Source organism: Vidua chalybeata, chromosome 30, assembly GCF_026979565.1.
Source record: "Vidua chalybeata isolate OUT-0048 chromosome 30, bVidCha1 merged haplotype, whole genome shotgun sequence".
NCBI lineage: Eukaryota > Metazoa > Chordata > Aves > Passeriformes > Viduidae > Vidua > Vidua chalybeata.
In genome coordinates, this window is record NC_071559.1 from 246,564 (window position 1) to 260,907 (window position 14,344).

Sequence of the window (14,344 nt, forward strand, 5' to 3'; positions counted from 1 at the left end):
CATCCTTGGTCTGCGCTCTCCCCTCACCCTCCCGCTCCTCCCCATCCCAGTCCCGGTGAATTTTCCGCCCCTTCCACCGCCCGATCCGGGTCCCTCTCTCTCCCCTCTCCCTCCCACGCCTCCCCCCCCGCGTTTTGGGTGAATTTCGCCCCTCTTTGGGTTCCTGATCCGGGGCCCATCCGCCGGGCGTGATTGGCCGCGTCCGTCACATGGTGAAAGTAACTTTACGGGGCGGCCGCGGGGAGGAGGGCTTTATGGAGCAGAAAAACGACAAAGCGAGAAAAATTATTTTCCACTCCAGAAATTAATGATCATGAGCTCTTATTTGATGGACTCTAACTACATCGATCCGAAATTCCCTCCATGCGAGGAATATTCGCAGAGTAATTACATCCCCGAGCCCGGCGCGGAGTTCTACGGGCGCAGGGAGCCGGGCTTCCAGCAGCAGCACGCGGAGATTTTCGGGGTGCCCCGCGCGGCTTTCCCCGAGCGCCCCTTCGGCTGCGGGGGGCTGCGGGCAGCGGGGGGAGGAGGAGGAGGAGGAGGAGGAGGAGGAGGAGGAGGAGGAGGAGGAGGAGGAGGGAGGCAGCACCTGGCGGAGAAGCCGCAGCTCTGCGAGCCCCCGGGGCCGGCTCCGTGCGGGGAGCCCGAGGGCGAGCCCGGCGCGCCGGGGAAGGCTCCGGTGGTTTATCCCTGGATGAAGAAGATCCACGTCAGCACCGGTAGGATTTGGGGCCAAACCTCGGGGTTTTGGGGCTCGGCGAGCCGGCCTGGCTCGGCTCCGTGCGGGCTCGCAAAGAACTTCGCTCCCGGCCGCGATTTCCTGCCTTGGCTGCCCAAAAAGAGCTTGATTTTTGTCCCCTCGTCATCCTCGCTCTGCTCAGAAATAACTTTATTTTCACCTCTGCCTTTGAGTTCCTTCATCGTCCTCACTCTGCCCAAAAATAACTTTATTTCTGTCCCCTCGTCATCCCCACTCTGCCCAAAAAGAACTTGATTTCTGTCCCCTCGTCATCCTCACTCTGCTCAGAAATAACTTTATTTTTGTCCTCTCATCATCCTCGCTCTGCCCAAAAAGAACTTGATTTCTGTCCCCTCGTCATCCTCGCTCTGCTCAAAAAAAACTTGATTTTTGTTTCTTCGTCATCCTCACTCCGCTCAAAAGTAACTTTATTTTTATTCCCTCCTCATCCTCGCTCTGCCCAAAAAGAACTTGATTTTCACCTCTGCCTTTGAGTTCCTTCATCGTCCTCACTCCACTCAAAAAGAACTTGATTTCTGTCCCCTCCTCATCCTCTCTCTGCCCAAAAAAGAACTTGATTTTCGGCTTTGATTTCCTCACTCTCACTCTGATAAGAAATAACTTTATTTTGGCTTTAGATTTCCCGCATCATCTTCAGCTTGGTAAAAAAAAAAACCAACAACTTTATTTTTGGCTTTGATTTCCCTCCCCATTCTCACTTTGCTCAAAAATAACTTTATTTTTACCTCTGCCTTTGAGTCCCTTCATCATCCTCAGTTAAAAAAAAAACAACTTTATTTTTACCTCTGGTTTCCCTCATCATCCTCACTCTGCTCAAAAATAACTTTATTTCCACCTCTGCCTCTGATTCCCCTCCTCATCCTCACTCTGCTAATAAATAATTTATTTTGGTTTTAGATTTCCCTTCCTCATCCTCACTTTGTTAATAAATAATTTGATTTTTCCCTCTGATTCCCCTCCTCATCCTCACTCTGTTAATAAATAACTTATTTTGGTTTTAGATTTCCCTTCCTCATCTGCACTTTGTTAATAAATAATTTGATTTTTCCCTCTGATTCCCCTCCTCATCCTCACTCTGTTAATAAATAACTTATTTTGGTTTTAGATTTCCCTCCCATCCTCACTTTGTTAATAAATAACTTGATTTTGGTTTTAGATTCCCCTCCTCATCCTCACTTTAATAAATAATTTGATTTTTCCCTCTGATTCCCTTCCCCATCCTCACTTTAATAAATAACTTGATTTTGGTTTTAGATTTCCCTCTTCATCCTCACTCTGTTAATAAATAACTTGATTTCTTCCTCTGATTTCCTTCCTCATCCTCACTCTGTTAATAAATAACTTGATTTCTTCCTCTGATTTCCTTCCTCATCCTCACTTTGTTAATAAATAATTTGATTTTGGCTTTAGATTTCCCTCCCATCCTCACTCTGCTAATAAATAATTTGATTTTTCCCTCTGATTTCCCTCCCCATCCTCACTTTGCTAATAAATAACTTGATTTTGGTTTTAGATTCCCCTCCCATCCTCACTTTAATAAATAATTTGATTTTTCCCTCTGATTCCCTCCTCATCCTCACTTTAATAAATAATTTGATTTTTCCTCTGATTCCCTCCCCTCCTCACTTTAATAAATAATTTGATTTTTCCTCTGATTCCCTCCCCTCCTCACTTTAATAAATAATTTGATTTTTCCCTCTGATTTCCCTCCCCATCCTCACTTTGCTAATAAATAACTTGATTTTGGTTTTAGATTTCCCTCCCATCCTCACTTTAATAAATAATTTGATTTTTCCTCTGATTCCCTCCTCATCCTCACTTTAATAAATAATTTGATTTTTCCTCTGATTCCCTCCCCTCCTCACTTTAATAAATAATTTGATTTTTCCTCTGATTCCCTCCCCTCCTCACTTTAATAAATAATTTGATTTTTCCTCTGATTCCCTCCCCTCCTCTCTTTAATAAATAATTTGATTTTCTGCTCCTCTGCCTTTGCCCCCCCTCCATCCTCACTCTGTCCCCACTAAAAATTCACTTTATTTTCGCCCCCGTGCCTTTGATTTCCCCGGCACGCTCCCTCTCCCGTGCCAAAAATTCACTTTATTTTCGCCCCCGTGCCTTTGATTTCCCCGGCACGCTCCCTCTCCCGTGCCAAAAATTCACTTTATTTTCGCCCCCGTGCCTGTGATTTCCCTGGCACGCTCCCTCTCCCGTGCCAAAAATTCACTTTATTTCTCCTCCCAGGCCTGTTCCTCGAAAAACAATTTCCTTCTCCCAGCCTCGCTCCTTCCTCTCCCAAAATTCCGATTTCGTTCCCTGCCCGCGCCTCCCGCGCCACCGAAACCCGGCGTGATTCCACAGCGGCCTCGCCCGCTTCTCCCCTGAGGAGTAACTTTGGTTCTCCTGAAAAGTAACTTTATTTCTCCTAAAAAATACCTTTATTTCTCCTGAAAAATAACTTTATTTCCTCTGAAAAATACCTTTATTTCTTCTGAAAAATATCTTTATTTCTTCTGAAAAATATCTTTATTTCTTCTGAAAAGTAACTTTATTTCTTCTGAAAAATATCTTTATTCCTTCTGAAAAGTAACTTTATTTCTCCTGAAAAATATCGTTATTTCTCCTGAAATATAACTTTATTTCTTCTGAAAAATATCTTTATTCCTTCTGAAAAATAACTTTATTTCTCCTGAAAAATAACTTTATTTCTTCTGAAAAATATCTTTATTCCTTCTGAAAAATATCTTTATTTCTCCTGAAAAATAACTTTATTCCTTCTGAAAAGTAACTTTATGTCTCCTGAAAAAATAACTTCATGTCTCCTGAAAAATATCTTTATTCCTTCTGAAAAATATCTTTATTTCTCCTGAAAAATAACTTTGGTTCTCCTGAAAAATAACTTTATTTCTCCTGAAAAAATATCTTTATTCCTTCTGAAAGAAATCTTTATTCCTCCTGAAAAGTAACTTTATTCCTCCTGAAAAAAATAACTTTATTTCTCCTGAAAAATAACTTTATTCCTCCTGAAAAGTAACTTTGCTTCTCCTGAATAATATCTTTATTTCTCCTGAAAAGTAACTTTATTCCTTCTGAAAAATATCTTTATTCCTTCTGAAAAGTAACTTTATTTCTCCTGAAAAAATATCTTTATTCCTTCTGAAAAGTAACTTTGCTTCTCCTGAATAATATCTTTATTTCTCCTGAAAAGTAACTTTATTCCTTCTGAAAAATATCTTTATTCCTTCTGAAAAGTAACTTTATTTCTCCTGAAAAAATAACTTTATTCCTTCTGAAAAGTAACTTTGCTTCTCCTGAAAAATATCTTTATTTCTCCTGAAAAGTAATTTTGTTTCTCCTGAAAAATAATTTTACTTCCCCTGAAAAATAACTTTACTTCTCCTGAAAAATAATTTTATTCCTTCTGAAAAATAATTTTATTTTTCCTGAAAAGTAACTTTATTCCTCCTGAAAAAATAACTTTATTTCTCCTGAAAAATAATTTTACTTCTCCTGAAAAATAACTTTATTCCTTCTGAAAAGTAACTTTATTTATTTCCCCCTTTGATTCCCTGCCCATCCTCACTCTATTCTCTGCTAAAAAAAAAAAAACCAAAATTTGATTTTCTGCCGCTCTGCCTTTGATCTCCCACCCGTCCTCACTGTGACCCCGCTAAAAATTCCCTTTATTTTCCCTTTTCCTGCCCATCCTCACTTTATTCTTATTAAAAATAACTTTATTTTCCCTTTTCCTGCCCATCCTCACTTTATTCTTATTAAAAATTCCCTTTATTTTCCCTTTTCCTGCCCATCCTCACTTTATTCTTATTAAAAATAACTTTATTTTCCCTTTTCCTCCTCATCCTCACTTTATTCTTATTAAAAATAACTTTATTTTCCCTTTTCCTCCTCATCCTCACTTTATTCTTATTAAAAATTCCCTTTATTTTCCCTTTTCCTGCCCATCCTCACTTTATTCTTATTAAAAATTCCCTTTTTTTTTTTTTCCCTTTTCCTGCCCATCCTCACTCTATTCTTATTAAAAATAACTTTATTTTCCCTTTTCCTGCCCATCCTCACTTTATTCTTATCAAAAATTCCCTTTATTTTCCCTTTTCCTGCCCATCCTCACTGCTAAAAATAATTTTATTTTTGCCTTTCATTTCCCTCCCCATCCTCACTTTATTCTCCACCCAAAATTCCCTTTATTTCCCTCTTTTTCCCACCCAAAATTCCCTTTATTTCCCTCTTTTTCCCCCCAAAATTCCCTTTATTTCCCTCCTTTCCCTCCCCATCCTCACTCTATTCTTATTAAAAAATAACTTTATTTTCACCTCTGTACCTGATTTCCTGATTTCTATTTCCACCAAAAATTCACTTTATTTCCCTCCTTTCCCTCCCCCAAAATTCACTTTATTTCCCCCAAAATTCACTTTATTTATTTATTTCCTTTCCCTCCCCATCCTCTCTCTATTCTCCATCCAAAATTCCCTTTATTTCACTCTTTTTCCCACCCAAAATTCCCTTTCTTTCCCTCTTTTTCCCACCCAAAATTCACTTTATTCCCCTCCTTTCCCTCCCCATCCTCACTCTATTTTTTATTCAAAAATTCCCTTTATTTCACTCTTTTTCCCACCCAAAATTCCCTTTATTTCCCTCTTTTTCCCAGCAAAAATTCCCTTTATTCCCCTCCTTTCCCTCCCCATCCTCACTCTATTTTTTATTCACAAATTCCCTTTCTTTCTCTCTTTTTTCCCCCCAAAATTCCCTTTCTTTCCCTCTTTTTCCCATCCAAAATTCCATTTATTTCCCTCTTTTCCCTCCCCATCCTCGCTTTATTCTCCATCCAAAATTCCCTTTCTTCCCCTCTTTCCCCCCACCCTCGCTCTATTTTTATTCACAAATTCCCTTTATTCCCCTTTTCCCGCACCCACAATTCCCATTTCGGTGCCGGCCCCGCGCGTTTTGGGGTTTTTGTCCCGTCGGGTTTGGGGTTTTGCGCTCGCCGCGGGTCCTTGGGGGCTTTGGGGTTTTTGGGGCTTTCATTTGGGTTTTTTGCCTTTTTTTTTTGTGTGTGTTGGGATTTCTTCTCCTCCCCGTCCTTTATTTATGGTTTTTTTATTATAATTTAATTTTTTCTTTTTTTTCCATTGGGTTTTCTTCTCTTTCTCCTTCCCATCTTTTTTTTGTTGTTGTTGTTTTTTAATTATAATTTAAATTTTTTCTGCTTTTTTCCATTGGGTTTTCTTCTCCTTCTCCTTCCCGTCCTTTTTTTTTTTAATTATTATTATTATTATTTAATTTTTTCTGCTTTTTTCCATTGGGCTTTCTTCTCCTTCTCCTTCCCGTCCTTTTTTTTTTTAATTATTATTATTATTATTTAATTTTTTCTGCTTTTTTCCATTGGGTTTTCTTCTCCTCCTTCCCATCCTTCATTTATTTTTTTTTAATTATAATTTAAATTTCCCCACTTTTTTTCCATTGGGTTTTCTTCTCCTCCTTCCCATCCTTTATTTATTTATTTTTAATTATAATTTAAATTTTCCCGCATTTTTCCATTGGGTTTTCTTCTCCTTCTCCTTCCCGTCCTTCATTTATTTTTCTTTTTCCTATTATTTAATTTTTCCCCACTTTTTTGCATTTGGTTTTCTTCTCCTTCCCGTCATTTATTTATTTATTTTTAATTATAATTTAATTTTTTTCTGCTTTTTTCCACTGGTTTTTCTTCTCCTTCCCATCCTTTATTTATTTTTTTTATTATAATTGGAATTTTCCCGTTTTTTCGTGTGTGTTGGGTTTCCATCTCCTTCCCATCCTTTATTTATTTTTTTTATTATAATTGAAATTTTCCTGTTTTTTCATGCGTTGGGTCCTTTTCTCCTTCCCGTCCTTTATTCATTTTTTATTATAATTTAAATTTTTCCTCTTTTTCTTGCATTGGGTTTCCTTCTCCTTCTCCTTCTCCTTCCCGTCCTTTATTTATTTTTTTATTATAATTGAAATTTTCCTGTTTTTTCATGTGTTGGGTCCTTTTCTCCTTCCCGTCCTTTATTCATTTTTTATTATAATTTAAATTTTTCCACTTTTTCTTCCATTGGGTTTCCTTCTCCTTCTCCTTCCCCTTCCCGTCCTTTATTCAATTTTAAATTTTATTTGAATTTTTCTGCTTTTTCTTCCATTGGTTTCTTCTCTCCCCTTTCCTTCCCCCTTAAATGATTTCTTTTTTTCATTTTAATTTAATTTTTTTTACATTTCTTTTTTTCATTTTAATTTAATTTTTTTTACATTTCCTTTTTACATTTTAATTTAATTTTTTTTACATTTCTTTTTTTTCATTTTAATTTAATTTTTTCCCTTTTTTTGGTGCGTTGGGTTTCTTCTCCTTCTTCCTTTTTTATTAATTTATTTTTATTTCAATTAATTCTTTTTGCTTTTATTTTGTCCATCGGGTTTCTCTTCCGTGTTTATTTCAGTTTTAATTTGAATTTTTCCTCTTTTTCCCTCTGTTGGTTTCTTCTCCTTCTCCTTCCATCCTTACTGATTTCTTTTTTAATTCCAATTTCCGGGTTTTTTCTCTGTCGCATTTTCTTCTTTATTTTTGAAATTTTAATTCAATTTTTACCCGATTTTTTGTCCTTTGGGTTTTCTTTTTTCTTTCTTTATTTTTGAAATTTTAATTTGTTTTTTCCCCGATTTTTTGTCCTTTGGGTTTTCTTTTTTCTTTCTTTATTTTTGAAATTTTAATTTGTTTTTTCCCCGATTTTTTGTCCTTTGGGTTTTCTTTTTTCTTCCTTTATTTTTGAAATTTTAATTCAATTTTTACCCGATTTTTTGTTCTTTGGGTTTTCTTTTTTCTTCCTTTATTTTTGAAATTTTAATTTGTTTTTTTTTCCCCGATTTTTTGTCCTTTGGGTTTTCAATCTTCCCCTTCCCTTCCTTATTTATTTTTTAATTTCATTTTTCCGCATTTTTTGTCCCTTGCGTTTTCTCCTCCTTCCCCTTTCCGCCCTTTATTTCTTTCTTTCTGAATTAATTTCTTTTTTCATTAATTTCTTTTTTCCTGCTTTGTATTTTGTCCATTGAGTTTTCTTCTCCTTCTCTTCCTTTATTTATTTTTTATTTAAATTTTTTTCCCACTTTTATTTTGTCCGTTGTGTTTTCTTCTCCTTTCCGTCCTTTGTTTATTTTATTTTATTTTATTTTATTTTATTTTATTTTATTTTATTTTATTTTATTTTATTTTATTTTATATTTTATTTTATTTTATTTTATATTTTTTATTATTTTATTTTATTTTATTTTATTTTATTTTATATATATATTATTTTATTTTATTTTATTTTATATTTTATTTTATTTTATTTTTTTATTATTTTATTTTATTTTATTTATTTTATTTTATTTTTCCCCCTTTTTCTTCTGTTGAGTTTTCTTCTCCTTCTCCTTTCCTGCATTTCTATATTTATTTTTCTTTTTTTTCTTTTTTTTTAATTATTATTAATTTTTTTTTCTTTCCTTCCTTTATTTCTTTCCCTTTTTTTTTTCCCTGGCCTTGTTTTCTTCTTTTCTTTTTATTTCTTTATTTTTCGTGGCTGATTTTTGTTTATTTTTTTGGGGTTTTTTTTGGTTTTTTTTTGTATTTTTATTTATTTTTTCTTTTTTCCTTCTCTTCTCTCCCCGCTGTGTTTTTCTCTGTTCATTGAAATATTTTTGGGGGGGCTTTTTTTCCTTTTATTCGATTTCTTTGGGGTTTTTTAATTTTTTTTGCCTTATTTGACTTTTTTTGGTCTTTTTTTTTTTGGGGTAATCCAAATATTTGTTGCGTTTTTCTGTTTATTTGATTCTTTGCTGTGTTTTTTTTCCCGTTAATTCCATTTTTTCGCTTTATTTTCCTGCTTATTACTTATTAATTAATTAATTAATTAATTAATATTTTATTTATTTTATTTTTCACCACGTGTTTTTTTTATTCTCTTACCCCGATTTTTGCCTGTTTATTTCCCTGTTAAACTTCATTTTTTCCCTGTTTTTTGTCCCCTTTCCCTCATTTCTTTTCCCGTTTTTTTCCCTCTTAACCTCATTTTTTTCTGTTTTTTCCCCTCTGTTTTTTTCCCTTTCCACCTCATTTCTTTCTGCGTTTTTTCCCTGTTGCCCTTCATTTTTGTGCCTGTTTTTTCCGTGTTCACCCTCATTTCTCCGTGGTTTTTTCCCCGTCTGCCTTTCCCTGTTAACCTGACTTTTTCCCTCTTTATCTCCTTTCCCCCCGTTTATTTCCCTGTTAATCCGATTTTTTTGCGTATTTTTCCCCCAATAACCTGATTTTTTTGGGTTTTTTTGCATTAATTTGATCTTTCCTATCCGATTTTTTACTCTTTTTTTTCCCCTTTTCCCCCATTTATTCACCTTTACTCCTCCTTTATTCCCCCTTTATTCCCCCTTTATTTCCCACTGATATTTTTCCTTTTTCCCCCCTTTTCCCCCTCTTTTCCCGATACACTCCCCTATAATTTCCCCCCTTCCCCCCCTTTTTTCCCCCTTTTATTCCATTTTCTCCCCTTTATTCTCCCTTTTTCCCCTTTTATACTCCCTTTATCTTCATTTCCCCCTACAATTTGCCCCCCTGTCCCCCCTTTATTCCCTCTTTTATTCCTTTTTCCCCCTTTATTCTCCTTTTATTCCATTTCCCCCCCTTTTTTCCCCCTTTTATTCCATTCCCCCCCTTTTTCACCCTTTAATTCCTTTTTTCCCCCTTTATTCCCCCTTTTTATTCCTTTTTTCCCCCTTTATTCCCCATTTTATTCCTTTTTTTCACCCTTTTTTCCCCTTTTCCCCCTTTTATACTCCCTTTATCCTCATTTCCCCCTATAATTTCCCCCCTTTCCCCCCTTTATTCCCCTTTTATTCAATTTTCCCCCCTTTTATTCCCTTTTATTCCCCATTTTATTCCTTTTTCCCCCCTTTATTTCCCCTTTTATACTCCCTTTATCCTCATTTCCCCTATAATTTCCCCCCTTTCCCCCTTTTTTCCCCCTTTTATTCCATTTCCCCCCCTTAATTCCCCTTTTTATTCCTTCCCCCCCTTTATTCCCCCTTTTTATTCCTTCCCCCCCCCTTGCCTCCCCCCTTTTATTCCTTTTCCCCCTTTATTCCCCCTTTTATTCCTTCCCCCCCTTTATTCCCCCTTTTCCCTTTTATACTCCTTTTATCCTCATTTCCCTGTACAATTTCCCCCCCTTTTCCCCCTTTTCCCCCCCTATTATTCCTTTCCTCCCCTTTATTACCCTTTTATTCCTTTTCCCCCCTTTATTCCCCCTTTTTCCCCTTTTATACTCCTTTTATCCTCATTTCCCTGTACAATTTCCCCCCCTTTCCCCCCCTATTATTCCTTTCCCCCCCTTTATTACCCTTTTATTCCTTTTCCCCCTTTATTCCCCCTTTTTCCCCTTTTATACTCCTTTTATCCTCATTTCCCTGTACAATTTCCCCCCCTTTTCCCCCCCTATTATTCCTTTCCCCCCTTTATTACCCTTTTATTCCTTTTCCCCCCTTTATTCCCTCTTTTTCCCCTTTTATACTCCTTTTATCCTTTAATTTCCCCCTTTTCTCCCCTATACATTTTATCCCTCTTTCTCCCCTATAATTTTCCCCTTTTCCCCCCTTTTTCCCCTTTATCCCCCTTCCCCCCATAATTCCCCCCTTTTTCTCCCTTTTATCCCTATTTCCCCCCCTTTTATATCCACCTTCCCCTATAATTCCCCCTTCCCACCCTTTGCCCCCCTTTTCCCCCTATAAATTTTTCATTTTCCCCCTTTTCCCCCTTTTAATCCACATTTCCCCCTATAATTTTCCCCCTTACCCCCTTTTTCTCCCTTTATTCTCTTTTTTCCCATTTATCCCTCATTTTCCTCCTTTTCCCCCCTTCCCCCCCCTTTCCCCCCTTTCCCCCCCTTAATTTCCCCATTTTCCCCCTTTTTTCCCCTATACTTTTTTCATTTTCCCCCCTTTCCCCCTCTTTCCCCCCCTTTTTCCCCTTTTCTCCCCTCTACATTTTATTCTTTTCCCCCCTTTTCCCCCTATAAATTTTTCCTTTCCCCCCTTTTTCCCTATAATTTCCCCCCTTTTTCCCCACTATAATTTCCCCCTTTTATCCCCTTTTCTCCCCTATAATTTTTCCACTTATTCCCATTTCACCCCTATAATTCCTCCCTTCCCCACCCTTTTCCCCCCTTTTTCCCCCTTTATGCCCTTTTTATCCCTTTTCCCCCTCTTTTTCCCCCTTCTCCGCCCTTTTCCCCCCTTTTTCCCCTTTTTCCCCCCTTTTCCCCAATTTTCCCCACTTTTCCCCCTATAATTTCCCTCTTTCCCCCCCTTTTCCCCCCTTTTCCCTCTTTTTCCCCTATAAATTTTTCCTTTTCCCCCCTTTTTCCCCCCTTTTATCCCCCCTTCCCCCTGCAATTCCCCCCTTTTCCCCCTTTCTCCCCCTTTCCCTCCCTTTCCCCTTTTCCCCACCTTTTCCTACCCTTTCCCCCCCTTTCCCCTCCTTTTTCCCCCATAATTTCTCCCCTTTCCACCCCCTTTTTCCCCCTTTTTCCCCTCCTTCCCCCCTATAATTCCCCCCAATTTCCCCCTTTTTCCCTCCCTTGCCCCCCCTTTCCCCCTATTTCCCCCCCAATAATTCCCCTATAATTTCCCCCTTTTCCCTCCCTTTTCCCCCCCTTTTATCCCTCCATTTTTCCCTCTTTCCCCCTTCCCCCCTTTCCCCTATTCCCCCCCTATAATTCCCCCATATTTTCCCCCTTTTCCCCCCTTTTCCCCTCTTTTTCCCCCCTTTTTTCCCCCTTTTTTCCCCCGCTTTTCCCTCCTTTTTCACCAATAATTCCCTATAATTCCCCCCTTCCCCCCCCCTTTTCCCCTCCTATTTCCCCAATGATTCCCCCTTTTTTTCCCTTTCCCCCCCAATAATTCCCCTGTAATTCCCCCCTTCCCCCCCCTTTTTCCCCCCCTTTTCCCTCCTTTTTCCCCAATAATCCCCCTATATTTCCCTCTTTTTCCCCCTTTTCCCCCCATTTCCCCCCTTCCCCCCTATAATTCCCCCTTTTTCCCCCCCTTTTCCCTCCTTCTTCCCCAATAATTCCCCTATAATTCCCCCTTTTTTCCCACTTTTCCCCACTTTTCCCCTCCTTCCCCCCTATAATTCCCCCATAATTTCCCCCCTTTCCCTCCTTTTTCCCCCCTTCCCCCCCTTTTCCCTCCTTTTTCCCGTATAATTCCCTTATAATTCCCCCTTTTTTCCCCTTTTCCCCCCATTTCCCCCCTTTTTCCCGCCTATAATTCCCCCTTTCCCCCCTTTTCCCCCCTTCCCCCCCTATAATTCCCCCGTAATTTCCCCCTTTCCCCTGCTTTTCCCTCCTTTTTTCCCCAATAATTCCCCCTTTTTTTCCCCTTCCCCCCCAATAATCCCCCTATATTTCCCCCCTTTTTCCCCCCTTTTCCCCCCCATTTCCCCTTTCCCCCTATAATTTCCCCCCCCCTTTTCCCCCCTTTTCTCACCCAAAATTTCCCCCTTTTCCGCATTTTCCCCCCTTTTTTTCCCCTTCCCCCCTTCCCCCCCCTTTCTCCCCCTTCCCCTATAATTCCCCATAATTTCCCCCTTTTTTCCCTCTTCCCCCCTTTTCCCCTCCTTCCCCCTATAATTCCCCCATAATTTCCCCCTTTTTTCCCTCTTCCCCCCTTTTTCCCCTCCTTCCCCCCTATAATTCCCCCATAATTTGCCCCATTTTCCCCCATTTCCCCCCCTTTTTCCCCCCTTTTCCCTCATTTTTCCCCAATAATTCCCCTATAATTCCCCCTTTTCCCCCTTTTTCCCCCCTTCCCCCCTATAATTCCCCCCCCCTTTTTTCCCCCTTTTCTCACCCAAAAATTCCCCCTTTTCCCCCCTTTTTTCCCCCTTCCCCCCATTTCCCCCCTATAATCCCCCTTCTTTCCCCCCCCATAATTTCCCCCTTTTTCCCCACTTTTTTCCTTCTTTCCCCCGCTTTTCCCCTCCTTCCCCCCTATAATTCCCCCATAATTTCCCCCCTTTTCCCCCCCTTTTCCCCCCTTTTTCCCCCCTTTTCCCTCATTTTTCCCCTATAATCCCCTATAATTCCCCCTTTTTTCCCCCTTTCCCTCCCCAATAATCCCTCTATAATTCCCCCTTTTTTTCCCCCTTTCCCTCCCCAATAATCCCCCTGTAATTCCCCCTCTTTTCCCCCCTTTCCCTCCCCAATAATCCCCCTATATTTCCCCCTTTTTCCCCCCTTTTCCCCCCCATTTCCCCCCTTCCCTCCTATAATTTCCCCCCCTTTTTTCCCCCTTTTCTCACCCAAAATTTTCCCCTTTTCCCCCCTTTTTTTCCCCCTTCCCCTCCCCATTTCCCCTCCAATAATCCCCCTTTTTCCCCCCTTTTCCCTCATTTTTCCCCAATAATCCCCTATAATTCCCCCTTTTTTCCCCCCTTTCCCTCCCCAATAATCCCCCAATAATCCCCCTATTTTTGTCCCCCTTTTCCCCCGCGTTCCCCGCACGCCTCCCAGTGAACCCCAACTTCTCGGGGGGCGAGCCCAAGCGCTCCCGCACGGCGTACACGCGGCAGCAGGTGCTGGAGCTGGAGAAGGAGTTCCACTACAACCGCTACCTGACGCGGCGGCGCCGCATCGAGATCGCGCACGCCCTGAGCCTCAGCGAGCGCCAGATCAAGATCTGGTTCCAGAACCGCCGCATGAAGTGGAAGAAGGATCACCGGCTGCCCAACACCAAGAGCCGCGCGGCGCCCGCGCCCGCCGAGCCGCCGCCGCCGCCCGCGGAGCCGCCGCGGCCCGAGGACATCACCCGCTTGTAACGGGAGCGGCGCGGGGGCTGCGCGGCCGCGGGGGGACGCGCGGAGAGCGGGAGCGGGCGCCCGGCCAGCGCGGAACTCGGCAATTCGCAGTTTGTACCCGGGGGGGAGCGAAAATTCGGAGTTTGTACCCGGGGTGGAGCGAAAATTCGGAGTTTTATACCCGGGGTGGAGCGAAAATTCGGAGTTTTATATCCGGGGTCTAGTGAAAATTCGGATTTTTATACCCGGGGTCTAGTGAAAATTCGGATTTTTATACCCGGGGTGGAGCGAAAATTCGGATTTTTATACCCGGGGTGGAATGAAAATTCGGAGTTTTATACCCAGGAGTGGCGGAAACTCGGGAAATTCGGATTTTTATACCCGGGAGTGGCGGAAACTCGGGAAATTCGGAGTTTATACCCGGGGTGGAGCGAAAATTCGGGTTTTTATACCCGGGGTGGAGTGAAAATTCGGATTTTTATACCCGGGGTGGAGCGAAAATTCGGATTTTATACCCGGGGTGTAGTGAAAATTCGGATTTTTATGCCCGGGGTGTAGTGAAAATTCGGATTTTTATGCCCGGGGTGGAGTGAAAATTCGGATTTTCATACCCGGCGTGTGGTGGAAACTCGGGAAATTCGGAGTTTTATACCCGGGAGTGGCGGAAATTCGGATTTTTATACCCGGTGTGTAGCAGAAATTCGGATTTTTACACCCAGGGTGTA

General features: G+C 40.5%; 1 protein-coding gene across 1 annotated transcript; it reads left to right on the forward strand.

Moving 5' to 3' along the window:
• The first annotated feature begins 307 nt into the window (after positions 1–307).
• HOXC4 (homeobox C4) lies at positions 308–13,640 on the forward strand. The gene is made up of 2 exons (XM_053967381.1): positions 308–722; positions 13,336–13,640. Exons 1-2 carry the CDS (start codon positions 308–310, stop codon positions 13,638–13,640), a joined length of 720 nt encoding a protein of 239 aa, XP_053823356.1.
• The last annotated feature ends 704 nt before the right edge of the window (positions 13,641–14,344 follow it).

Coding starts and splice junctions, on each gene's coding strand:
- HOXC4 (XM_053967381.1), top strand. CDS start 308: ATGATCATGAGCTCTTATTTGATGGACTCTAACTACATCGATCCGAAA. Junction 723..13,335: donor GAAGATCCACGTCAGCACCG/GTAGGATTTGGG, acceptor CACGCCTCCCAG/TGAACCCCAACTTCTCGGGG.